General features: G+C 46.3%; 1 protein-coding gene across 3 annotated transcripts in view; it reads left to right on the top strand.

The window, feature by feature from the left end:
- LOC306939173 (tyrosine-protein kinase JAK2-like) overlaps window positions 1-22788 on the top strand; it is a 65439-nt gene extending 42651 nt beyond the window's left edge. For all 3 annotated transcript variants that reach the window (XM_079523698.1, XM_079523699.1, XM_079523700.1), the window contains 9 exons: window positions 1770-1921; window positions 6400-6550; window positions 8527-8660; window positions 10902-11091; window positions 12069-12193; window positions 13186-13358; window positions 14977-15094; window positions 16586-16702; window positions 21906-22788. In XM_079523698.1, coding sequence (XP_079379824.1) covers window positions 1770-1921; window positions 6400-6550; window positions 8527-8660; window positions 10902-11091; window positions 12069-12193; window positions 13186-13358; window positions 14977-15094; window positions 16586-16702; window positions 21906-22013 — 1268 coding nt within the window. In that variant the 3' untranslated portion in view covers window positions 22014-22788. The remainder of the gene's footprint in view (window positions 1-1769; window positions 1922-6399; window positions 6551-8526; window positions 8661-10901; window positions 11092-12068; window positions 12194-13185; window positions 13359-14976; window positions 15095-16585; window positions 16703-21905) is intronic.
- The last annotated feature ends 5021 nt before the right edge of the window (window positions 22789-27809 follow it).

Genomic DNA, 27809 nt, shown 5'->3' with positions numbered 1-27809 from the left:
CGGGGGGTCGCCAAATTATTTTAGGGGGTCCCCAAATTATTAAAAAAAAAAAATCACGGTTTTTCAAAAATAGCAGATCTACAAGCTCATAGCGCGCCACTCGGTGGCGCGCTATGAGCTTGTAGATCTGCTATTTTTAAATAGCTAAATTATAACAATGCTTAAAACACCAAAAGGGGTTCCCGCCCAAAATGGTTTAAGGTTATTGTAGCAGTCAATTTATATTGGGGGTCGGGAGGGGGCGGGGCGGGGGTCCCGAGACGTTGCCAAAGCATTTTCGGGGGTCCCCGGCCAAAAACGTTGAGAACCCCTGGTGTAAAGGACCCCCCCCCAAATCAACATTTATTAGGCCACGGCGGACCCCCCATTTGAAAACATATGCCAGTGACCCCGATAAGGGAGGATTTTTACGGCTCTAGCAGTGATTCCGAAACATATTAATTTCATGGACCCCCAGTTTCACATACGCATTATGCTATACGGACCCCCTGATTTAATGGCATTTCTATCTCTGGGACCCCCAATTTATATTGTAAAAGCAATGATAATTTAACTCAGAGAGTGTACAAATGGAACCAAATGGACCCGTTTGGTTCCATTTGTACACTCTCTGAGTTACAGACCCATAAGGGTCCATTTGGTTCCTAACTATCTCTAATTGAGCTAGGTACCCCCTGGAACTCCCTCAAGTACCCCCAGGGGTCCCCGGACCCCACTTTGGGAACCACTGTTCTATACTAGCAGTGGCGAAAATAGGCTTCATCAGCCATGGGTTTTCTGATGAAAGGGGCCCCTCTCAGCCATGGGTTTTCTGATGAAAGGGGCCCCTCTCAGCCATGGGTTTTCTGATGAAAGGGGCCCCTCTCAGCCATGGGTTTTCTGATGAAAGGGGTCCCTCCCAGCCATGGGTTTTCTGATGAATGGGGCCCCTCTCAGCCATGGGTTTTCTGATGAATGGGGCCCCTCTCAGCCATGGGTTCTCTGATGAAAGGGGCCCCTCTCAGCCATGGGTTTTCTGATGAAAGGGGCCCCTCTCAGCCATGGGTTTTCTGATGAATGGGGCCCCTCTCAGCCATGGGTTTTCTGATGAAAGGGGCCCCTCTCAGTCATGGGTTTTCTGATGAAAGGGGCCCCTCTCAGCCATGGGTTTTCTGATGAAAGGGGCCCCTCACGTACACGCACGCCAGCCATGGCGTGCGTGTACTTAGGCCCTCACGGACCTAAGATTCCATGCGCGGCCAAAAGAAGCTGTCTGCCGGGGTCTCTTCCGGGTTTTGAAGCTCCACCCACGCGGCAGAATACTGCGTGGGTGGAGCTTCACCCACGCGGCAGAATACTGCGTGGGTGGAGCTTCACCCACGCGGCAGAATACAGCTTCACCCACGCGGCAGAATACTGAAGCTTCACCCACGCGGTATTCTGCCGCGTGGGTGAAGCTTCACCCACGCGGTATTCTGCTGCGTGGGTGAAGCTTCACCCACGCAGCAGAATGCTGCGTCGGCCAGATTCCCAGAAAAGCTATACCAGCTGTCTAAAAGCCCGGAAGAGACCCCGGTATATAGCTTCTTTTGGCCGCGCATGGAAGTTCAGGTGTGCCCAGGCTGACAGTCCGACTCGATTCAATTCAAAGGAGCTTCATTGGCAAACATATGGTCACACATTGCCAAAGCAAAACAATCAAGATACAACAATGTATGTTACAAATAAATATTGAATAGAAACTCTGGTTTTATGGCTGTGTTCTCTTCCTCGTTCTCCCCTGGTTTCAGTGCTGGTGGAGCGTATACCATGGGTGCCCCCCGAGTGCCTCGAGGACCCTCACAGCATGAGTCTGGCCACTGATAAGTGGAGCTTTGGGACCACGCTCTGGGAGATCTGCAGTGGGGGAGACAAACCCCTCAGCACCTTAGACTCCTCCAAGGTAAACCCCTCAGCACCTAACGCCAGGGCTCCACCGGTCGCGTGCGTCAAAAAACGCACCGGTTCAATTTGAATGCACGCGTCGCGTCTCCGTCAACGCGGGCAGTGGAGCCACCCTTCATTGATTAAAAAGGGAACATTCCCTTACGGTGACGCGCCCGGTGGAGGCCTGGTGTTAGACTCCTCCAAGGTGAGTGAGGGACGGACTTCTTGTGTTCATATGTTGTCGTTGTTGACAGAAACCTTGTATATCAATATTTTAACCCATTTAGGCCGGACGTCAAAAACGTTCGCCCTGAAAGAATATATATTCAAAGATTTGTGCCGCATTTTTACGATTTTTCAAAAAGACCTACAAGCTCGTAGCACGCAACTCGGTGGCGCGCTATGAGCTTGTAGATCTGCTATTTTTCAATAGCTAAAGTAGAACATAATGCTTAGTTAAAACACCAAAAGGGGTTCCCGTCTAGAATGGGTTAACTTGGCTACTATGAAAGTAGCTGTTTTAGATTCTTGTTCATGACTAAAACTAAAATCAAATTTTGCTGCCAAAAACAACACTGCAGTGGAGCGCATATCTCCACCAGGACGGGTAGAGCTCCATATCTGGACAAGCTTGATGTCATCCAGATGACGTCGTTACTTGTAGGTCTGTACCAATATATAAGTGGTGGTGTGTGAGCAATCTGAGTGGATTTAGTTTGAGAACAGCTCTTGAGAAATTGCAGACTTTCCAGCCCTGTCTTTGTGTGTAAAATGTTGCGGTGGACTGTGAATCTGAACGGAATAAGAAGATATCGTGCAGCTGTGACCGTCGGACACGAGGTGTACGCGTTTGAAGTGTGGAACAGTGAACGGAACAGTGTCCAGGTTGAAGTTCATGTCTTCAACACAGTGTCTTTGCGCTGGAGGAGGTTGCCTCCGATGACACATGGAAGAGAACCTCACCTTGAGGTTCCCTCCATGTGCTCCGGCCACACAGCTGTGCTGATTGAAGATACAGTCTACCTCTATCCTTACGGCCACATTCTTTATGCATTCGATGTTGACGCCCACAGATGGTTCAAACCACAGGTTTCTGGGACTGTTCCAGAGGAGAGGAGGTACCACTCAGCCTGTGTGTTGGAGAAGGTCATGTTTATCCATGGAGGAAACACCAAGCTGACTGGATACACTAATGACATCTACAAGTTGGACACCAGCACAATGGTCTGGACTTTAATTAACACCAGAGGAACTCCACCTCCTGCTTCATGGGGTCAATCTGCCACCATCATCGGGACAAAGATGTTTGTATTTGGGGGCTGTGGGGACCAGTACTACAACACCATCATCAGAGTGTTTGACACAGAGACCAACGATTGGCTGAACACACCTTCTACACAGCGTGTTCCAGAAAGACGCGACTGCTGTCATTCAGCATGTACCTACAATGAAGAGCTGTACATATTTGGTGGCTTCAACGGTAACCAGAATGACAATGATGTGTGGAAATACAGTCCAGAGACCTTCTCCTGGAAGAGGGTTGAGCCCAAGGGGAAAGGACCGCCTCTGATGTCTAGTATGTGCTGCTGCATGGTGGGAGATCGTATCATCCTCTTTGGAGGATGGAACTCTGATGACCTGTATGTCTTAGACTTCAGTCCTAGCCTCAAGACATTATGTAAGCTAGCAGTTATTCAGTACGGTCTGGAGCAGTCGGACCTCACACACGACATCAGGTGGGAACTGGCAGCCATGACTAGCAACAGCAACAACTGGAACAACTAACGTTGTGCCTTGTGAGTGTGGATGCTGAAGATCTTCATATACTGGCAACACTTGAATGGGTAGTGAGGGAAAACCAGGGTTCCATTCCCGAACACCGCTATGTGTCAAGGTGTCCCTGAGCAAGACACACTTAGCCCCCTAATACAAGACATCATAACTAACGCTTTCAGTTCAGATGGAAAAGAGAACATTTTAAATGTCCAAAATATGTCATTCAATAAAAGTTTTAAATAAATATTTACACTAACAATAATAACTAGAAAAAGTGCCCTTCTGGGCACAGGTCTCCACCAGGAGGATAGGACTGTGTGAGATGTTTGGCAAAATGTTTAGGAACAGTTTTCTTCATTTTGTTGAGGAACACAAATCAACCTGTTGGTGGCGCTATAACAGGCCAATGTGAAAAGGGTGGGATATATTCCTCAGCCTAGTAAGAAAATGTGTGAAAGATTTCACGTAAATTGCATGCTGCGTTCATGATTTGAGGCTTTTGTTCAAAACGGGGCAATCTTGCAAACTGTGAAAGCCAATTATAGCCAATTATGATGGAATATGATATATCGGACAGATCCGACTTGAGCACATGACCATAGAGATACTGTGTAACGATTTGTGAGATTTTTGGACAGAATCTGGAGGAGTAATATAAAAAAATGTGTTTTACAAAAGTCGGCCTCCTGGTGGCGCTATAAAAGGCAGATGCGGAAAATGCAGGTCAAAGGTTTGTCCTTGGCCTCTAGGGAGTGTGCATGCAACGTTTCACGCAGATCGGTGCAGTTTTAGGAAACAAATGTGAAAACCTGCCTCATGGTGGCGCTATAACAGGCCGTTCTGGAAAATGTGGGGCAGAGGTTCATCGTTGGCATCCAGGGAGTGTGTGTGCAAAGTTTGGCATCGACCGGGTTAACGGTGCCGGAGATTAGCTGGTAACGGACGGACGGAAGGACGGACGGACGGACGGAAGGAAGGACACACACACACACGGACGGAGTGCAAAACATACTCTCTCCCCATGCCTTCGGCCTGGTGGAGACAATAAATAAATATAATACATATAGTAGGAATATAGGCTACAGTAGTATATATTTTGTATTATTTTTGTAATTGCTTGAGGCCTGTCTGTGCATGGGCGGGGAATCACTATTATGCCCACAACATTAGACATATGTATATCGTCATGTATATCGTACTATTGGCATAAGTAAAAAAAATCACACCCGTGTGAACTGAGTGGTGTAAGGTATAGCCTGTCTGACGTAATGAAATCATGTCTGACGTAATGAAATCACACCCGGGTGAACAGGGTGAACATAGCAACCATGCTCATTGTCTCCACCAGGCCGAAGGCATGGGGAGAGAGTATGTTTTGCACTCCGTCCGTGTGTGTGTCCGTCCGTCCGTGTGTGTGTGTGTCCGTCCGTCCGTGTGTCCTTCCGTCCGTCCGTTACCAGCTAATCTCCGGCACCGTTAACCCGGTCGATGCCAAACTTTGCACACACACTCCCTGGATGCCAACGATGAACCTCTGCCCCTCATTTTCCAGAACGGCCTGTTATAGCGCCACCATGAGGCAGCTTTTCACATTGTTTACCTAAAAATGCACCGATCTGCGTGAAACGTTGCATGCACACTCCCTAGAGGCCAAGGACAAACCTTTGCCCTGCATTTTCCACATCTGCCTTTTATAGCGCCACCAGGAGGCCGAATTTTGTAAAACACATTTTTGGATATTACTCCTCCAGATTCTGTCCAAAAATCTCAAAAATCCTTACACAGTATCTCTATGGTCATGTGCTCAAGTCGGATCTGTCCGATATTTCATATTCCATCCTAATTGGCTATAATTGGCTTTCACAGTTTGCAAGATTGCCCCGTTTTGAACAAAAGCCTCAAATCATGAACGCAGCATGCAATTTACGTCAAATCTTTCACACATTTTCTTACTAGGCTGAGGAATATATCCCACCCTTTTCACATTGGCCTGTTATAGCGCCACCAACAGGTTGATTTTTGCAAAACACATTTTTGGAACAAAATGCCTCAAATCATCCAATTGCCATCAAAGGCAAACATATTACTTATTTATATTACTCCTAAACATTTTGCCAAACATCTCACACAGTCCTATCCTCCTGGTGGAGACCTGTGCCCAGAAGGGCACTTTTTCTAGTTTTTTCTGCACTAACAAAGCCAGTTGTAGGAATCACACCCGGGTGAACAGGGTGAACATAGCAACCATGCTCATTTTTTCTGCACAAAAAAGCCAGTTGTAGGAGTGGTTTACACCACTCAAAAAAATATATTTCTTAAATCGGCATCGGAAAAAAATATGCTATATTGTGAGTATATCGTTATCGTCGTGATATAAAATGAGCTGCCTAAACCCTTGTCATAAAAGTGTGTGTGTGTGTGTGTGTGTGTGTGCGTGCGTGCGTGCGTGCGTGCGTGCGTGCGTGCGTGTGTGCGTGTGTGCGTGCGTGCGTGCGTGTGTGCGTGCGTGCGTGCGTGCGTGTGTGCGTGTGTGCGTGCGTGCGTGCGTGCGTGCGTGCGTGCGTGTGTGCGTGCGTGCGTGCGTGCGTGCGTGCGTGCGTGTGTGCGTGCGTGCGTGCGTGCGTGCGTGCGTGCGTGCGTGCGTGCGTGCGTGCGTGCGTGCGTGCGTGCGTGCGTGCGTGCGTGCGTGCGTGCGTGCGTGCGTGCGTGCGTGTGTAGAAGAAGCTGTTCTATGTGGACAGACATCAGCTGCCTGCTCCCAAGTGGACGGAGCTGGCCAACCTGATCAACAGCTGCATGGACTACGATCCGTCACACAGGCCCTCCTTCAGGGCCATCATCAGAGACCTCAACAGCCTCTTCACACCCGGTACGCACGCACGCACGCACGCACGCACGCACGCACGCACGCACGCACGCACGCACGCACGCACGCACGCACGCACGCACGCACGCACACACGCACACACCTTGATATTGATGTGATATTACAATTTAGCCCATTCAGACCTGAGGCCGATTCTATGTACAAAATGTTCTCAAAACTAGTGTTTTCTTAAAAAAAACATTATGTTGCTAATTATAATATCAGTGGTTCTCAAACCTTTTCATGTCAAGGACCCCCAGAATGACATGCATCTCACAGTACTCTGTCCCAGCAGGGCACGCCCTCATGACCCCCAGAATGACATGCATCTCACAGTACTCTGTCCCAGCAGGGCACGCCTGTCAAGGACCCCCAGAATGACATGCATCTCACAGTACTCTGTCCCAGCAGGGCACGCCTGTCAAGGACCCCCAGAATGACATGCATCTCACAGTACTCCGTCCCAGCAGGGCACGCACTCATGAGTTCATGACAATGAACAATTTGCACGCATTTTCACAATTTTTCAAAAGGAGCAGAGCGAGAGAGAGAGAGAGAGAGAGAGAGAGAGAGAGAGAGAGAGAGAGAGAGAGAGAGAGAGAGAGAGAGAGAGAGAGAGAGAGAGAGAGAGAGAGAGAGAGAGAGAGAGAGAGAGAGAGAGAGAGAGAGAGAGAGAGAGAGAGAGAGAGAGAGAGAGAGAGAGAGAGAGAGAGAGGGGGCATTCTCTCCACCGCATACAGACTTAAAAATACTTAGGCCAAACGGAGAAGTTCTGGTGTAGACAGACGGATGAAAAGAAGAGGCGCAGGCAGGCCTTGCAGAGAGATGTTTCAGAGTTGGGTTTTATTTGAGTACAGCAGAAGACAAGCAGATGGAGCCTGGATGGCTGACCACCGTGGTAGTCAGAATATATATAGGTACATAAAGCACAAAGCTGAGGGACAGGCAGTTATTTAGAGTGCATGTGTTTGGTCCGACGAGTCATTGGTCCGAAACACGACAACCCACCTCAAACCCTAACCTAACCATAACCGCAAGCACGGGAGCAGGCGCTAGTCCGAGGTGCCGCCGCATGTCGAACCAATGCTCCGTCGGACCATAGTATGCCTCCCGTTATTTAGGGCAACCCCTTGCAAGGACGCACCCACATGATTGACACCTTAACCTGCAGCTTTAGTTGGAAATAAGCCCTATATGCTATCTTTATGATACTGTAGCATGACAGGTTGATCCTGGAAGGCCTGCTGAGACCATAGCCTAGGTGGTGCAGTGTTGTTTTTGGCAGCAAATCTTGATTTTAGTTTTAGTCTCTTGAATAGTTTTCACTTAGTTTTAGTCACATTTTAGTCGCCCGGAATGTTTTAGTGTTAGTCTAATTTTGGTCGACTAAATGTCATGTGATCTTAGTCGACTAAATCTACAGTTGATTTAGTCGACTAAAATGTATTTTGGTGGGCCTTGATGCCGTCGTAATGGCTGATTTTACACTTGCTGAGAATAGCCGATCTACAAGTTCACAACGCACGTACACGTTGTGTACGTGCAAGTACACGTTGTGAACTTGTAGATCAGTTATTGTTCAGCATGCAACCATGTGTAAAAATGACCTTATTCTGGATCTCTTGTCCACTAGTCCCTTCCTAACATTTTTAGTCTAGTTTTTATTTGTTGACAAAATTGTCAGTATATTTAGTCTTAGTTTTAGTCATCATAGCTTAGTTTTCATTTAGTTTCCATTTAGTTTTCGTCAGTGAAAAAAGGTAGTCGACGAACATTTTTCGTCCTGGTTTTGGTCGACGAAAACAACACTGCCTCCTAGGTGTCATGACATAATGTTTAAGCAGATGGTCTGCAAACTGAAACCATCTATAGAAAGAGCACGAAGCTTGCACTTCATTTAGACTGTCCCATAAATGTGAAATAGCAGAAAACATCAGTGTTTGGTTCATCAATGTCTTCTGTGTGTCGTGGCGTGCCAGATTATGAGCTGCTGGTGGAGAGTGACATGGTGCCCAACAGAAGCAGAGGGTACGGCTTCCCATGGGCCTCCCAGAGCCAGGAGCCTGCTCAGTTTCTGGAGAGACATCTCATCTTTCTGAAGCAACTGGGCAAAGTAAGGGCACGCACGCACGCACGCACGCACGCACGCACGCATGGAAAATTCTGATATGAATGTGGCCAGTTCGTTGCCACATATTATGATGATTTTTATTATTGCGACCATAGGCCGCAGTTTACTATGAAAACCTGCATTTCCCGTCAGTCATGTCACGCCTCCATATATGGTTACGCCACCTGACATCACGCCTCGTGACGCGTCACACCACCATATATGGCCGTCTCCATATATGAAGATCACAACACTGACCTCATCAAACCCTGGATAGCCATACATGGAGAAGACTGGATCATCACCTAGATCTGCATATGTGGAGCCGGCCGGCAACTCTACATCTGACCTCAAACCCTTAGATCTCCATATATGGAGCTGACCTGTTCTGACATTCCATTATGTTGATCCACCCTCACCCGTCCTTCCTCTTCGATGTCTTCCTTTTGGACCGATACCTGTCCATTCAAACTCTAGACGGGCCCGTCCAAAAGTTATTAATAGAGTTCTCAACAGGCCCGAAAATTAAGGCCCGGTCCTCATCAAACCCTGTACATTCAAGACACTGCCCCCACTGCCACCCTTAGATCTCCATATATGGAGCTGACCTGTTCTGACATTGCATATGTTGATCTGACCTCATCAAACACTGTACACTCAAAAGAGCGATGGGAAAAAGAGATGGGCATTGATATAAGTGATGAAGTATGGATGAATACATGGAAAACGCAATCAACGACCACTAATTCCTTGATTTGGAGAGACTTTTGTTGGAAAAACCAGATTCGCTTCTTTATTACTCCAAAACAGAAGTCCAAACAGACTGGCAACCATATGGACTGTTGGAGAGAATGTGGAGATACAGTGGTTGATCATGCACATGTCTTTTGGTCTTGTCCTGTAATTCAACACATTTGGAAGGAAGTGACAACACTTATCTCAAACATTATGGGTTTTGGAATAGATGATACATTCACATCTTTGTACCTAGGACAACTCCCAGATGGGCTAAATCAGGATGACTCCTACTTACTTAAGATTTTACTTGTAGCAAGCAAAAAAGCTATTACAAGAAATTGGTTACAAAAGAAGTGTCCTACTGCTGACCTATTTATCAACATTGTGAAACAACTACATCTCCTAGAACAGATGACCTATTCTTTAAGACTGCAAAAAGAGCTGGGTGAAAGAAGATGGGAGAAATGGATAGAGTATTTAGCTGGGGGGGGCGGATATGGAGTGAATATGGGCTGTGTCTTTCCGGTTGTCAATGAATCCAAAAGTATGTAATATGTATTGATGTTGCTTGTTGCTGTACATCCCATGACCTCATTTGTTTGTTTGTTTGTTTGTTTGTTTTTTTAATTATTCTGTTTCTTCTGTTGATGTTTTTGTTTTAATGTATGCCTTGTTTGTCTTTTGTGTCTCTTGCATATTCAAACATTCATAAAATAAAGAGTTTTTTAAAAAAAACACTGTACACTCAAGACACGCTCCATATATGGCCAGTACAGAATTCATTCCATATGTTGATCTGACCCCCCCCATCCCAAAGCGCCAGCGCTCGCCCAGCAGTCTGCCGTCACCCAGGCGGATGTGCATGTGCACGTGACCTCGCCCTTCGCTTCTCGCCCTCAGGGTCTTACTGTTTATTACATTGCAACAGAAGAATGTGCTGTTCACGGATTACTTATTTACAGTGCAATATGGATTTCACATTAGAAGATTAATGTCTTAGACTCTTCACCTATTACTAGAGATGTCACGATACTGTATCGGTATCGGGAAAAGTATCGGATCGGCCCTTATTTGGTCATATCGTGTCATATCGGTATCGGTGAATATGCCACCACCGATCCGTCACAGGGGTAAGGGGTTGACACTATGGCAGGTAAATAAAATGTTGGGACATGTGGAGTTTGCTTTGGAGTTGCCCAAACTGCAAGTGCACATTTGAGTGAGGAGTCTGCTATAAACACAACACGAGATATATAGCTAGATGGCTATAAACACAACACGAGATATATAGCTAGATGGCTATAAACACAACATGAGATATATAGCTAGATGGCTATAAACACAACATGAGATATATAGCTAGATAGCTATATATATATATCGGTATACGGTATTCGGTATCGGTATCTGCTAACACAGAAATTGAGGTATCGGGATTGGATCGGAAGTGAAAAAAAGTGAATCGGGATATCCCTACTTATCACTCTCTCTCTCTCTCTCTCTCAGGGGAACTTTGGCAGTGTGGAGATGTGCCGCTATGACCCTCTCCAGGACAGCACGGGGGAGGTGGTGGCGGTGAAGAAGCTGCAGCACAGCACGGCGGAGCACCTCAGGGACTTTGAGAGGGAGATCGAGATCCTCAAATCCCTCCAGCACGAGAACATTGTCAAATACAAGGGGGTCTGCTACAGTGCTGGTGAGACGGCATATAGCATAGCATATAGCATAGCATAGCATAGCATAGCATTGCGATCACTTTGGCTGTTCAAGTTGTTTTGGAGGTTAATTCCAAAGGACTTTACCCTTGTTTGGCATTAAAGATGGAGTGCCATGATTTTTTTCCACCCTAAAACATGATCATCAGGTCTTATTGTTATACAAGGAGGAAGGTTTTTTTTCCAAAAAGGTGTAGGCCTACAGTATTTGTTAAAATGTTGTTTTTTTCATTGGCACGTTTGACTGTCAAGGTTTCAGCCTCCAGGAAGAAACCCTAAATACAAAGGGAAACAACTCAAATTGGAAAAACAATCACGGCACTCCATCTTTAAGGCTTTAATTGTTCTCTGTCTGGGTTCCAGGGCGAAGGAACCTGAGGTTGATCATGGAGTATCTTCCCTACGGCAGTCTGAGAGATTATCTAATTGTTCTCTGTCTGGGTTCCAGGGCGAAGGAACCTGAGGTTGATCATGGAGTATCTTCCCTACGGCAGTCTGAGAGATTATCTAATTGTTCTCTGTCTGGGTTCCAGGGCGAAGGAACCTGAGGTTGATCATGGAGTATCTTCCCTACGGCAGTCTGAGAGATTATCTAATTGTTCTCTGTCTGGGTTCCAGGGCGAAGGAACCTGAGGTTGATCATGGAGTATCTTCCCTACGGCAGTCTGAGAGATTATCTAATTGTTCTCTGTCTGGGTTCCAGGGCGAAGGAACCTGAGGTTGATCATGGAGTATCTTCCCTACGGCAGTCTGAGAGATTATCTAATTGTTCTCTGTCTGGGTTCCAGGGCGAAGGAACCTGAGGTTGATCATGGAGTATCTTCCCTACGGCAGTCTGAGAGATTATCTAATTGTTCTCTGTCTGGGTTCCAGGGCGAAGGAACCTGAGGTTGATCATGGAGTATCTTCCCTACGGCAGTCTGAGAGATTATCTAATTGTTCTCTGTCTGGGTTCCAGGGCGAAGGAACCTGAGGTTGATCATGGAGTATCTTCCCTACGGCAGTCTGAGAGATTATCTCATCAAGAATAAGGACCGCTTTGACGCCAAGAGACTGCTGCACTATGCATCACAGATATGCAAGGTACAGTAACGCTTAGTTCATATTATAGAAGATTACAATTACAATTTAGGCATTTAGCAGACACTCTTAATCCAGAGCGATTTACATTAAGCAAGAACAAAAAAGCATAGGAATACATCACATATATAAAATGCATTTATCATGACACATGCATAAGCTAAGAACGTAACTAGAACATATCTATATAATGACACTATACATATAAACTATACATATATACTAACTATACTATGCTGTACTATGAAGTGCTATGACTACATACAATGCAATTATTGTGCTGTCTACATGACATGCTATATGTCTTTCAAGTCTAAAAAGTGCTATCTAAGGGGGTAGGGTAAGTGCTATGGGCCAATAATGAAGAAGATAACTTTAAACACGAGACTAAAATGTTAGGAAGTGACTAGTGGACAAGAGATCCAGTATAAGTCATTTTACACTGCATGCTGAAAATAGCCGATCTACAAGCCCACAAGTGTAAAATCAGCCATTACGACGGCATTAACGCCCGCCAAAATACAAATACAATACTAAATCAACCGTAGATGTAGTCGACTAAAATCACATGACATTTAGTTGACTAAAACTAGACTAACACTAGCTGTTGTTGTCATAACACTGGGTCGCCCATCAACACCATAATCATCCATTCTATCTGTTTCTTTCAATCGCCTGTATCTCCTATTCCTTGTCCCAGATGGCATTTTTGGTCAAAACAAGGTTTATTTGACGGCACAGAGCCGACGATGTGGAGGCCCCCACTGCACCGGCTTAGATCCGTTTGGAAAACAAGAGTTGTCCAGGACCCGTTCAACTTCCTAGATTATGTTCAGTAGCGGAAGTCTGGAAATGTGGCTTTTCAAAATAAGAGCTCAACTGGGATAAAATGCTGGCGTGAATTATATCATGATTTGTCAATAAATGCTAGCGGGCTAAGTGGGAACTGTGTTCACTTGACATGACATTTATGCGTTGTTACGTCTCTCCTCCAGGGTATGGACTACCTCGCCACTAAGCGATACATCCACAGAGACTTAGCCACGAGGAACATTCTGGTTGAGACGGAGCTGAGGGTGAAGATAGGAGACTTTGGTTTGACCAAGGTCCTGCCACAGGACAAGGAGTACTACACTGTCAAAGAACCTGGGGAAAGCCCCATCTTCTGGTGAGGATTTTGATGGCATGGCTATAGTATCTAGATGGGGTTTGTCTATGGGTCTGTCTATGTATGTATGTCCCCTCAGCAATAGATGAACCCATTTAGGCCCGACATCGAAATTTAGACAGTTTTCTGAAATACCTATATGATTCTATATCAGTGGTTCTCAATATTTCATGTCAAGGACCACAAAAATGATATGTAATTGCAGCCACCGACCCCCATTTGAAAAGGTTGTTCCAGGGACCCCCCCCTGCCCCACCCCCAGAAGCAAAGATTAGAGGTTTTTTTCCCATCCCGCACAGAGCCAAAAACACTCATATTTTCATTGAGTCACAACACCCATTTTTTTAAATTCAAAGTTCTATGTAAACTACGAAAGTAGGGCTTTCGTTTAGTATATAGATCGTGCGTGTAGGCCGTCTCTACGGAACGGTATGAAGCGAAAAGGAAAGTTGGGTAAATCAGATTAAACCCCATTTGCTGCGCTATGGGGTGATGAACTGAACGAGCAAATGGAATCGCTGCTGCACAATGCCTGGCACAAATAACTTCTTTGACTATACAATTATATAAACACAATGGACACAAGGAAGTGGCAGGCACTCACTTCTGCTGATTATAGGGGAAAAAAGAGATGCAAAAGGAGCATAAGGAGAGATGAGGCAACCTGACTAGTCTGTGCCTGGACATCTCCATTGAGGAGCGCACCGTGCGCCGCTCTACCAAACTAATTTGGCATTACGGGTGGTTTTAAACTCCACTGTCGCTTTCCCAAATGTGTGTGACCAAAATAGCAATTTAGGGGAAAGCTGCCAACACGCCCATGACCACACCACACCACATGAGCCCTATGTGCCATATAACTTAGTCATAGGCTAAGTTATATGAAAATGTGGCGCAAATCTTTGAATATATATTCTTTCAGAGCGAACGTTTTAAACTCAAATCTTTGCTTCTTGGGGGTTCCTGGAACCCCCCAGAAGTAATTGGTGGCCAATTACATATATTTTTGGGGGTCCTTGACATGAAATAGTTTGAGAACCACTGACATAGAAACATAAGGTTTTTCAGAAAACTGTCATGATTTAGAATTAGAAGACATTTGTAGAATCGTCCTCAGGTCTAAATGGGTTAAAGACATACCAATCGTACCATGCTCCTGTAACAGACTGCTTTGGATTTGGAAAAATGCAATAAATTAATTGTAAAAAAAGAAAGAACAGAAAGAAAGAAATCCACAGAAGGGCATAAATGAGATTCTCTGTTCCTGTGCACGGAGACTTGTTCAGTTTCTCTGCTTATTGTATTATCGTCTCGCCAACATCCTCTTCACTCAACATCAAGTGGATCTTAATCGCTTAAGGCCAATTTTATATTTCAGCTTATTTGAAAAGAGCCGATCCACAAGCTCGTCTGCCCTTTTTTTGAAAAGGTTTGAGAAATGTATGCAATTGTTTTGCAACATTTTTGGTTTATTTTCGCCTATAATGACACGCCCCAAGATATAGTCACGCCGGGATGACAGACAGTGGTTAAAAGTAGTGTACTGTGTGTGTGTGCGTGTGTGTGCGTGTGCATGTGCGTGTGTGCGCGTGTGTGTGCGCGTGTGTGTGTCTTACAGGTACGCCCCAGAGTCTCTGACCAAGTGCAAGTTCTCCGTGGCGTCGGACGTGTGGAGTTTCGGCGTGGTTCTCTATGAGCTGTTCACTCACAGTGACAAGAACTGCAGCCCGCCAGCGGTACGTCATACTACTGTACATATGGTTCTCTATGAGCTGTTCACTCAGTGACAAGAACTGCAGCCCGCCAGCGGTACGTCATACTACTGTACATATGGTTCTCTATGAGCTGTTCACTCACAGCGACAAGAACTGCAGCCCGCCAGCGGTACGTCATACTACTGTACATATGGTTCTCTATGAGCTGTTCACTCACAGTGACAAGAACTGCCGCCCGCCAGCGGTACGTCATACTACTGTACATATGGTTCTTTATGAGCTGTTCACTCACAGCGACAAGAACTGCAGCCCGCCAGCGGTACGTCATACTACTGTACATATGGTTCTTTATGAGCTGTTCACTCACAGCGACAAGAACTGCAGCCCGCCAGCGGTACGTCATACTACTGTACATATGGTTCTCTATGAGCTGTTCACTCACAGCGACAAGAACTGCAGCCCGCCAGCGGTACGTCATACTGTACTGTACATAGCCTACTGTACATACTGTACTCACCCTTCTCAACAGATTAAAAACTCACTCAGTGCCACGTGACGCCTTTGGACGCCTTTCCCGTGACGCCCTCGTTGCCAATGGCGCCTTTGGACGCCTTTAAAAAAAAAATCAAAAACTTTTATTTTAATTTTTTTATCCATATTTTGAAAATTGCTTTAATCTGCATGTCAGGTGATGACATGCACATTACATGCACAATAGAATTTAATTTTCTTTCTTTTATTTATAATGGGCTTCGGTGGCAACGAGGGCCAAAACTGGTGTTCACCAGGTGGCACTGAACATTCTGGACGGGAACACATGAAAAAGCTATGTTTCTATGTCAGTCGTTCTTCGATTTTTCAAAAAAGCAGACCTACAAGCTCGTAGCGCGCCACTCGGTGCCGTGCTATGAGCTTGTAGATCTGCTATTTTTCAATAGCTAAAGCATAACATCAAAAGGGGTTCCCGCCCAAAATGGGTTAAGCATTATGTTTAGGGGTTAAGCATTATTAAAAATAGCAGATCTACAAGCTTGTAGCGCGGCACCGAGTGCCGCGCTACGAGCTTGCAGGTCTGCTATTTTTTGAAAAATAGTGAAAATGTGGCGCAAACCTTTGACTTTGAACTCATATTCTTTCTGAGCGAACGTTTTTAACTCAAAGCTTTGCTTCTGGGGGGTCCCTGGAACTACATATTTTCAGATGGGGGTCGGTCGGCGGCCAATTACATATTTTTGGGGGTCCTTGACATGAAAATGTTTGAGAACGACTGACATATAGAAACATAGGGTTTTTAACTCAAAGCTTTGCTTCTGGGGGGCTCCCTGGAACAACATATTTTCAGATGGGGGTCGGTCTGCATATAGAAACATAGGGTTTTTCAGAAACCCATGCATGTGTAGAATCGTCCTCAGGTCTAAATGGTTTAACAGTTAATATATATAAATATTAGCAGATGCCTTTTCAGATCATTTTATTCATCACCCGCGCAAAACAACCTTTTTTCCTGTGCAGGTATTCATGGACAAGATGGGCACCGACAAGCAGGGCCAGATGATTGTGTACCACCTGATCGAGCTGCTGGTTCAACAGGGATACAGGCTGCCTGCCCCTGACCACTGTCCCACGCAGGTCAGTAGAACTGCCCCTGACCACTGTCCCACGCAGGTCAGTAGAACTGCCCCTGACCACTGTCCCACGCAGGTCAGTAGAACTGCCCCTGACCACTGTCCCACGCAGGTCAGTAGAACTGCCCCTGACCACTGTCCCACGCAGGTCAGTAGAACTGCCCCTGACCACTGTCCCGCGCAGGTCAGTAGAACTGCCCCTGACCACTGTCCCGCACAGGTCAGTAGAACTGCCCCTGACCACTGTCCCGCACAGGTCAGTAGAACTGCCCCTGACCACTGTCCCGCGCAGGTCAGTAGAACTGCCCCTGACCATTGTCCCGCACAGGTTAGTAGAACTGCCCCTGACCACTGTCCCGCGCAGGTCAGTAGAACTGCCCCTGACCACTGTCCCACGCAGGTCAGTAGAACTGCCCCTGACCACTGTCCCACGCAGCTCAGTAGAACTGCCCCTGACCACTGTCCCACGCAGGTCAGTAGAACTGCCCCTGACCACTGTCCCACGCAGGTCAGTAGAACTGCCCCTGACCACTGCCCCACACAGGTCAGTAGAACTGCCCCTGACCACTGTCCCGTGCAGGTCAGTAGAACTGCCCCTGACCACTGTCCCGCGCAGGTCAGTAGAACTGCCCCTGACCACTGTCCCGCACAGGTCAGTAGAACTGCCCCTGACCACTGACTGTCCCGCACAGGTCAGTAGAACTGCCCCTGACCACTGTCCTGCACAGGTCAGTAGAACTGCCCCTGACCACTGTCCCGCACAGGTCAGTAGAACTGCCCCTGACCACTGTCCCACGCAGGTCAGTAGAACTGCCCCTGACCACTGACTGCCCCGAGGAGGTCAGTAGAACTGCCCCTGACCACTGTCCCGCGCAGGTCAGTAGAACTGCCCCTGACCACTGTCCCGCACAGGTCAGTAGAACTGCCCCTGACCACTGTCCCGCACAGGTCAGTAGAACTGCCCCTGACCACTGTCCCGCACAGGTCAGTAGAACTGCCCCTGACCACTGACTGTCCCGCACAGGTCAGTAGAACTGCCCCTGACCACTGTCCTGCACAGGTCAGTAGAACTGCCCCTGACCACTGTCCCACGCAGGTCAGTAGAACTGCCCCTGACCACTGACTGCCCCGAGGAGGTCAGTAGAACTGCCCCTGACCACTGTCCCGCGCAGGTCAGTAGAACTGCCCCTGACCACTGCCCCGCGCAGGTCAGTAGAACTGCCCCTGACCACTGACTGCCCCACGCAGGTCAGTAGAACTGCCCCTGACCACTGTCCCAAGGAGGTCAGTAGAACTGCCCCTGACCACTGTCCCGCACAGGTCAGTAGAACTGCCCCTGACCACTGTCCCGCACAGGTCAGTAGAACTGCCCCTGACCACTGTCCCGCACAGGTCAGTAGAACTACCCCTGACCACTGTCCCGCACAGGTCAGTAGAACTGCCCCTGACCACTGACTGTCCCGCACAGGTCAGTAGAACTGCCCCTGACCACTGTCCTGCACAGGTCAGTAGAACTGCCCCTGACCACTGTCCCGCGCAGGTCAGTAGAACTGCCCCTGACCACTGTCCCACGCAGGTCAGTAGAACTGCCCCTGACCACTGACCGCCCCGAGGAGGTCAGTAGAACTGCCCCTGACCACTGTCCCGCGCAGGTCAGTAGAACTGCCCCTGACCACTGCCCCGCGCAGGTCAGTAGAACTGCCCCTGACCACTGACTGCCCCACACAGGTCAGTAGAACTGCCCCTGACCACTGTCCCAAGGAGGTCAGTAGAACTGCCCCTGACCACTGTCCCGCGCAGGTCAGTAGAACTGCCCCTGACCACTGTCCCACGCAGGTCAGTAGAACTGCCCCTGACCACTGTCCTGCACAGGTCAGTAGAACTGCCCCTGACCACTGACTGCCCCACGCAGGTCAGTAGAACTGCCCCTGACCACTGACTGCCCCGAGGTCAGTATAACTGCCCCTGACCACTGTCCCACGCAGGTCAGTAGAACTGCCCCTGACCACTGTCCCACGCAGGTCAGTAGAACTGCCCCTGACCACTGTCCCGCGCAGGTCAGTAGAACTGCCCCTGACCACTGTCCTGCACAGGTCAGTATAACTGCCCCTGACCACTGACTGCCCCGCGCAGGTCAGTAGAACTGCCCCTGACCACTGACTGCCCCGAGGAGGTCAGTATAACTGTCCCTAAAAATATGAAGTCAGGTGTCTTAGAGATTGACAGGTGTAATGTCAGGCTGCTACAAGACACTTCATCACATCACATTCCCAAATGTAAACTAAAAATCGCACCTTCGTCTTCAATGTTTGTGTTTAGACAATGTTTGTGTTTACACAAACATTCAAAGCTGACCATCCATTGTCAATGGCATTCCATGTTTGTGTTTACACAATGTTTGTGTTTACACAATGTTTGTGTTTACACAAACCCTCAAAGCTGGACATAGGAGCACTCCTCAACAACCATAAAACAACATGCACACTCTTAGCTCCTTTCGGAACCCTACGTTAAAGTTTCTGACATTTTGATGACTTTACGTAGGGTTCCTTATCATCGACTTCAAGCGACATGGGATGCAATCTGATTTACCCTGACTTACCCCTGTGCTGCGGTGTGGGTGTCACGCTGACATATTCCAAAAGAAGCATATGAACGCTATAGGAGACAACGAACCTTCTGACCCCCCCCGCGAACGGCTCAGAAGCCGTTAAGTATTTTTAATGTTTGTACGACCGTTTTGGCAGCTCTGAAATTCTCTCTTGTTGACATCCCATTGTACCGCCTCCAGCATCTCGGTTGGCTAGCTGCGCCTCCCTACGCGCCTCGTAGGCGCAGCTAGCCAACCGAGATGTCAACAAGGAGGGACCGAAGAGAGAATTTCAGAGCTGCCAAAACGGTCGTACAAACATTAAAAATACTTAACGGCTTCTGAGCCGTTCGCGGGGTGGGTCAGAAGGTTCGTTGTCTCCTATAGCGTTCATATGCTTATTTTGGAATATGTCAGCGTGACACCCACACCGCAGCACAGGGGTAAATCAGGGTAAATCAGATTGCATCCCATGTCGCTTGAAGCCGGTGATACCGGAACCTACGGGTTAGGGGTCCAAAGGAGCTCAACCCGGGGGGTCCGGAGACGGGCTAGCACACTCTCCCAGGCAGCCTACTATGAAGTATAAGTGTAGTGTTGAGTATTGAAGACTGCAGAGTGTAACAACAGCTAGTTTCTTTCAACTCACTTCCAAATTAGCAAGATAGCACCAGCACCCCATAGCATAGCAGCAGACAACATGGGCACAATCAATGGAAATCCATTCAGCAAAAATTACAATTCAATTCTGACCTTTGATGTCTTCAAACACGTAGTAATCCATAATCAAGGGCGGACGCTGTTGTGGAGTTGCCCAGTAAAGCTGAAGTCCTCAGGATACAACTGTTGTAGGCCTACAGTAGGCTAGCTCCTCTAGGGACTGTTACCTACAGTAGGCTAGCTCCTCTAGGGACTGTTACCTACAGTAGGCTAGCTCCTCTAGGGACTGTTGTAGGCCTACAGTAGGCTAGCTCCTCTAGGGACTGCAGACTTCCTTTCTTTACAAAAACTTTGCAATAGACGTTTGACATTGTGAGGCTAACATTTAGGATACTCTCAGAGAGGCTTCTCATTTATATTTAATCATAAACAAAGACACAAGTTTCTGGGGTGAAGACAAACAAATCTGCCACATTCTATCAACAAGCACATGATGACAGGCATCAGGCAGGCATGACCAATCAATCTATGCAGGTACAGATGGACAAACTAGGCAGTGCCAGTGGCTACGGATCCAAATAGGAAAATTAATAATAATAATACACCAACTGCCATATTTTGCTAAATTGAATGCAGTGATTGCATTCACATTATGTTATGCAATGACGCTACTGTCATCATCTATTTAAAAAAAAAAAAAAAAAAAAGTTATTTTTTATTTTTTGCTGGGCCGAGTTCGGAAATACCTGGGCCTAGGCCCAAGTAGGACCAGGTGTGGATACGCCCCTGGCTTGTGTGGGCCTACATTTATTTATAATGACAGAAACACACTGCTTGTCTACAGGATGAAATAATATTTGTTTAAAACCCGGTCAGGTTCCTTGGATTTTCTGTGCTCTGGGGGTTTCCTCTGTGTGTTCTGAAGCCTTTTGAGCTGGGACCACAGGAAAATCTGTTTGAGGCAGAAAACTCCAGACCACAGAAAGTCTACTGAATGTTAAAATGTTTTTTTGGTGCAATAGAGCTCAAAAAACCAAAAGATAAATGAAAGAAATATTACAAATCACGATCCCTTTCAACTTGGCGTTAAGGCTCTGCTCTGGGAGATGTTCTCTGGATTTTGTCGAAGCAGAATGCTGAGCAGAATCAGGGAACAATGGCAAAACCCCCCGTGGTATAGAACAGGCACATATCAGGACAGTTAATGAGATTTACTTGAGTCGTGCCAACTTGCAAACATACAACTTGAATGCATTTCAACTGCTTTGGGACAGTGGTATGAATCATAAAGTCTGACAACCTTATATGCAACTAAAATCTCTTCATATGGATTTAATTGGCATTATGAGTGTAATTAATGGCCCCCACTGCCTCTCTTATGTTTTTACTAGGGATGTAGGGATACCCTTTTTTTGCTCCCGATCCGATCCCACAATTTCTGTGTTAGCCGACACTGAATACCCGATACCAGAGAATAATATTTGTGTGTTGCACACGTGTGTATAATATTTGTGCGTGCGTGCGTGCGTGCGTGCGTGCGTGCGTGCGTGCGTGCGTGCGTGCGTGCGTGCGTGCGTGCGTGCGTGTACGTGTTATACTGTGTGGAGAGAGAAGGGGGGACAAAGCCAGATATCTCGTGTTGTGTTTATAGCTAGCTATAGCTATATATCTTGTGTTGTGTTTATAGCTATCTAGCTATATATCTCGTGTTGTGTTTATAGCTATCTAGCTATATATCTCGTGTTGTGTTTATAGCTATCTAGCTATATATCTCGTGTTGTGTTTATAGCTATCTAGCTATGTATCTCGTTTATAGCAGACTCCTCACTCAAATGTCCACTATTCACCTGCCATAGTGTCAACCCCTTACTCCTGATACAGTACCGATACCGATACAGTATCAGGACATCTCTAGTTTTTACCATCTCTCTCTCTCTCTCTCTCTCGCCCCCTTTAGATTCAGACGATGATGACAGAGTGCTGGAGCAATGATCCATCTCAGCGACCCACCTTCAAGACATTAGCCCAGAGTGTGGACACCATACGCGAGAGCAAGGAGGGATGAGGACAGGACAGTGACCTTTTTGACCTTAATGAACCGACAACTCGCCATATTCCCACATTCTCCGTTGTTCCAGTGCCCATCATGCACTAAAGCTCTCTCATCGGCAGGAGGTTGCAGGGTCCATGGTCGCCTCTTGCGCCACTGCAGGACTTCTGACTGGCATCTCACCACAGAACACTGCAGGACTTCTGACTGGCATCTCACCACAGAACACTGCAGGACTTCTGACTGGCATCTCACCACAGAACACTGCAGGACTTCTGACTGGCATCTCACCACAGAACACTGCAGGACTTCTGACTGGCATCTCACCACAGAACACTGCAGGACTTCTGACTGGCATCTCACCACAGAACACTGCAGGACTTCTGACTGGCATCTCACCACAGAACACTGCAGGACTTCTGACTGGCATCTCACCACAGAACACTGCAGGACCTCTGACTGGCATCTCACCACAGAACACTGCAGGACTTCTGACTGGCATCTCACCACAGAACACTGCAGGACTTCTGACTGGCATCTCACCACAGAACACTGCAGGACTTCTGACTGGCATCTCACCACAGAACAAAAGTACTCAAATGTTATCAATACTGGGGCGCCCGCTGGCCTAGTGGTCCGGGCCCATGCCACATCTAGGCTCTGGCCTGACAGCGCGTTGTGTGTTCGAGTCCCGTTCGCTTTGCTGCATGTCTCTCCCCTTTTCTCTCTCTCTCCCTTTTTCCAGTCTATCTTCACTTATATCTATCAATAAAGGCAGAAAAGAAAAAATATATATCAATTTTCTTTGAAAAACATTTTATAGGTACATTTTATAATGTAATGATAAAGTAAATAATGTTCTGCGTACATTATACAGTACAGGCATTTGGTTTCTGCGCGGCACCGAGTGCCGCGCTACGAGCTCGTAGGTCTGCTATTTTTGAAAAATTGTGAAAATCGCAAATCTTTGAATATATATTCTTTCAGAGCGAATGTTTTCAACTCAAATCTTTGCTTCTGGGGGGGAAGGGGGGTCCCTGGAACACCATATTTTCAGATGGGGGTTGGCGGCCAAATCCAGATATTTTTGGGGGTCCTTGACATGATAAAGGTTGAGCACCACTGACATAGAAACAGGTTTTTCAGAAAACTCTGTAGGATTTAGAAGACATTTTGTAGAATTGTCCTCAGGTCAAAATGGGTTAAGCTGTTACTATGGTGTTCACCTTCAAATGTGAATTTGATGAATGTAGTATTCTCTATGTACCCCAATTCCCCAAAACGTTTGAAAATTGGTTATTTCTTGTGGCCCAGCTGCCATGCGAGATTAATAATCACAAGAGTGCAGCAGTTTCAACTAGAAAAAGTGCCCTTCTGGGCACAGGTCTCCACCAGGAGGATAGGAGTGTGTGTGATGTTTGGCAAAATGTTTAGGAGTAATATAAACATGTTTTTTTGTTTTTTGCAACAATTTTCTTCATTTTGTTGAGGAAATGCAGAGCCAGATCACTCATAGAATCTCTGAGGATAGAATTGTGGATGAGCAGGACATGTGCAGCATTTTGAACGAAACAGGCCACTCCTGAAAACTTTAGAAGGCAATGTTAGCCAATCAGTGTACAATCTGATAAATCCAACAGACTCGTCTTGATCACATGACTACAGAGATCATGTGTACCGATTTGCGTGAGATTTGGATGAAATCTGTGCGACTAACATAAGCAATGTGTTTAGCAGAAATCGGCCTCATGGTGGCGCTATAACCGGCAGATGTGGAGGGATGCAGAAACAATGTTTTTCCATGGCTTCTAGGGATTGCGCATACATAAAGTTGTATACAGATTGATGAAGTTATAGCTAAACACAGGAATTGGCCTGTTATAGCGCCACCATGAGGCTGATTCGGAAAAGAATGAGTGGCATGTCGTCCTTGGCCTAGTGGAAATGTGCGTGTATAATTTCACGGAAATTGCACACTGTGTTTGTGATTTGTGGCATTTTGTTCGAAACGGACCAATCATGTGAGCTTTGGAAGCCAATATTAGCCAATCAGGATGGAACATGGGAAATTGTGCAGATCTGTGTTGATCACATGACTATGGAGATAGTGTATACTGAATTGTGTGATGTATGGATAAAATGTGTACGAGTAATCTACAGAAATGTGTTTTGCCTAAATCGGCCTCATGGTGGCGCTATAACGGGCCGTTGAAGAATATTTGGGGCAGAGGTTCATCGTTGGCATCCATGGAGTGTGTGTGCAAAGTTTGGCATGGATCGGGCCAACGGTACCGGAGATTAGCTGATAACGGACGGACGGAAGGACGGACGGACGGAAGGAAGGACACACGGACGGACGGACGGAGTGCAAAACATACTCTCTCCCCATGCCTTCGGCCTGGTGGAGACAATAAAATAAATGTAGATGACTGCAGTCGGGGGTGCTTAGTCAATGTCATATATTTGCGATGTGAGTATAGAGGACGCCCTCAGCTTCGTGTTGTCAACTGTACTCCTCAATTTACAAGCATGTGTTTCAACTCCTATATGCAAGTGAAGCCACTCTCCCATTAATCTTGCATGCACAAGACATACTGCACGCACGCACGCACGCACGCACGCACGCACACACAGGTCGCCCTCTTTTAAGATTATTCCCCTCTGTCATAGCTGTAAGGCACAATGATCTACAATAATTGCTCTCTAATCCCAATGCTTGTCGCTTTGTCGTGTTTGTTTGTGTGTGTGTGTGTGTGTGTGTGTGTGTATACATATATATATGATGACAATGAAGACAATGTATTTTATTTTATTGTATACGTTTATTTGGAAGGGACATCGCATAATACACTAGACATACACTGCTGTGTAAATATACACCGGATTTAGGCAAGAATGCTCATTTCCATTGGTAGTGCTGACTCCCCCTTACAGAAAACAGGCAACATTACAAAAAAAGAGCACATACTGTATAAACATTACTGAAAGGGTACAAACAAGAGAAAAACTGTAAAAAAAAATAAAAATAAAAAAGGCCGTTTTGACCTAAAATACAAGAGACAAAACATTTTAGCCTATTTAAAAATGTTCACGTTTGATTTTCCTTTTTGACCTTAAAACGATGGACAGACACTCTTTCTTAGTAGTAACACATTTTGACAGCATGTTTTCTTTCTTCTGCGACACAGATCAAAAGCATCTTTGATATATAGGACTGGATTTATCGTGGATTATTCCAAAGACTATGCAGGTCAAACTGTGTTAGGCCTGACGTCGAAATTTAAAAAAATGTCTCCTAAATCATGGCAGTTTTCTGAAAAACCTCATGTTTCTATGTCAGTGGTGCTCAATATTTCATGTCAAGGACCCCCAGAATTATCTGTATTTGGCCCATCTGAAAATATGTTATTCCAGGGGCAAAAATAGCAGACCTACAAGCTTGTAGATCTGCTATTTCAATCGCTAAAGTATAACATAATGCTTAAAACACCAAAAGGGGTTCCTGCCCTGAATGGATTAAACCACTCGGTATAGAGGTCAGAGCCGATGAAACCTGAGTTTATGACACAGGTTCAAATTGTACAGTTTGTACACTATACTATTATAACCACTTTATCCATTGGCATCCATATTTTGAGCGTTGCATTATGGCTGAAACCTTTCAATATAATGTTCGCAATTTCTTTCCACAAATGTATCATGACATGTGTTGTGTGATCTTGTATTGATCAGCTAATTATTAAAGTGTTTAAACGAATGATCAGCATTTTACTGTGCATCGTCTTCGCTGCTCTGCCCCTGCAGGGGTTCCCAAAGTGGGGTCCGGGGACCCCCCAGGGGTCCTTGGAGGGAGTTCCAGGGGCTCCCCCCAGCTAAATGATAGTTTGGAACCAAATGGACCATTATGGGTCTGTAACTCTGAGAGTGTACAAATGGAACCAAATGGACCCTAACGGTTCCATTTAGTTCCATTTGTACACTCTAGTATTAACATCGATTTTTACAATATAAATTGAGGGTCCCAGAGTTAAATGGGGGACCGTATAGCCTAATGCATGTCAAACTGGGGGGTCCTTCAAATTAAACAGGTTGAGAATCACTGCTAGAGCCGTAAAAATCTCCTCTATATGGGGGTCCCTGGCATGTATATCTTTTCAAATGGGGGGTCCTTGACATGACAAAGTTTGGGAACCGCTGTTCTATCCAAAACTCCTCCTCCTCCGCCCGTTCCAGCCCTTCTTCTCAGCACAAGTGTCCGATGTCGTTCTTCGTGCAGCCCTGGCTGCAACACATCCCTGCCACGCCTAAGTCCCTCTTCCTCTGGTTGGCTGTGGCCGCAGAGGAGTCGTCATCAGCGGAGGAGGAGGAGGAGGAGGAGGGGGAGGAGGGGTTCCTCTCTCGCTCTGCTAAACGCGGAAGGGAGGACTTCTGAAACCACTGGCGGCGTTGTTGTTGTTGTTGTTGTTGGTCCTCCTGGCTGCCTCCCTCTGGCTCAGCGGGTTCTCCTCCTGTCGCACCGAGGAGGGACAACAGGTCTGCCAGCGAGCGAGACGAGAGGGAGACTTGGATCGGAGAGCGCCGGGCATCCGTTTCGAAGCCACGTTGTTGTTGCCAGGTGTGCTGGTTGATATCCCCCTCGTCGGCGGCAATGTAGGAGCTCACCTGGAAAGGATCTGGGGGTGGGAAAGAGAAGACGAACAGGGGCCGTGCAGAGAGTGTTAGAGAGGCAGGGGCTGAAATCCCGTTAAGAGGGCACTTTTGGACAGAAATAGCGAAAATAGCAGATCTACAAGCTTCAGTTTCAGGGCGGACACTCTAACCACAAGGTCACACAAACAGGAAATGCCATTGACATGAATGAATGGCCAGCTTTGAGCGTTTGTCTAAACACAAACATTGGTAAACACAAACATTGGTAAACAAACATTGAAGACGAAGGTGAGGACGCAAATTCTAATTGGCCGGAATGAGATGATTTATTATGATGTATGATGGACGCCCCTCGCTTAATTCACACGGGTGTGATTTTTAAACTAATAGGCTATCTGACTTGTAGACATATTACAAAACAAAAAAAGACTGGATGTTGTAAGTCACAATAAATTGACACTTTTGGTGAATTATACGATTTCCCCCTATATATGTAAAGAGATCATTTTGAAAGTTTATTATAATTGGTGAATTTAAAACGATTGAAATTAAGTCTTAAGAAATGAGAAAAGCCAGCCCTTGAAATGAGCTGTCCATGGTGCTGAAATCAAGGCACAAACCCATTCTGAACGGGAACCCCTTTTGGTGTTTTAAGCATTAGGTTATATGCTTTAGCTATTGAAAAATAGCAGATCTACAAGCTCATAGGGTGCCGCGCTATGAACTTGTAGGTCTGCTATTTTTGAAAAATCGTGAACATGTGCCTCAAATCTTTGAATATATATTATTACAGAGTGAACATTTTACACAGAGTGTTAGTCTAGTTTTAGTAGACTAAATATCATAGGATTTTAGTCGACTAAATCTACAGTTGATTTAGTCGACTAAAATGTATTTTGGCGGGCCTTGATGCAGCCACCTGTTTTTACATTTGCTGAAAATAGCAAATCTACAAGCTCACAACGCATCGCGCTGCGACGCGTTGTGAGCTTGTAGATCTTGTAGATCTTTCGTCTTAGTTTTACTCGACGAAATCAACACTGTAACTAAAAGTCTATAGGCTTATAACCGTTCATTTTTACATGAGGGACAATAGACTAGTAGTATAATATATATTTAGTAACTTAAGGACCTACCCAAGGAGCGCTTCCACCGGGAACC

This window comes from Electrona antarctica, assembly GCF_951216825.1.
Source record: "Electrona antarctica genome assembly, chromosome: 16".
NCBI classification, from domain to species: Eukaryota; Metazoa; Chordata; class Actinopteri; order Myctophiformes; family Myctophidae; genus Electrona; species Electrona antarctica.
This window is presented reverse-complemented; position numbering and strand designations above follow the sequence as displayed.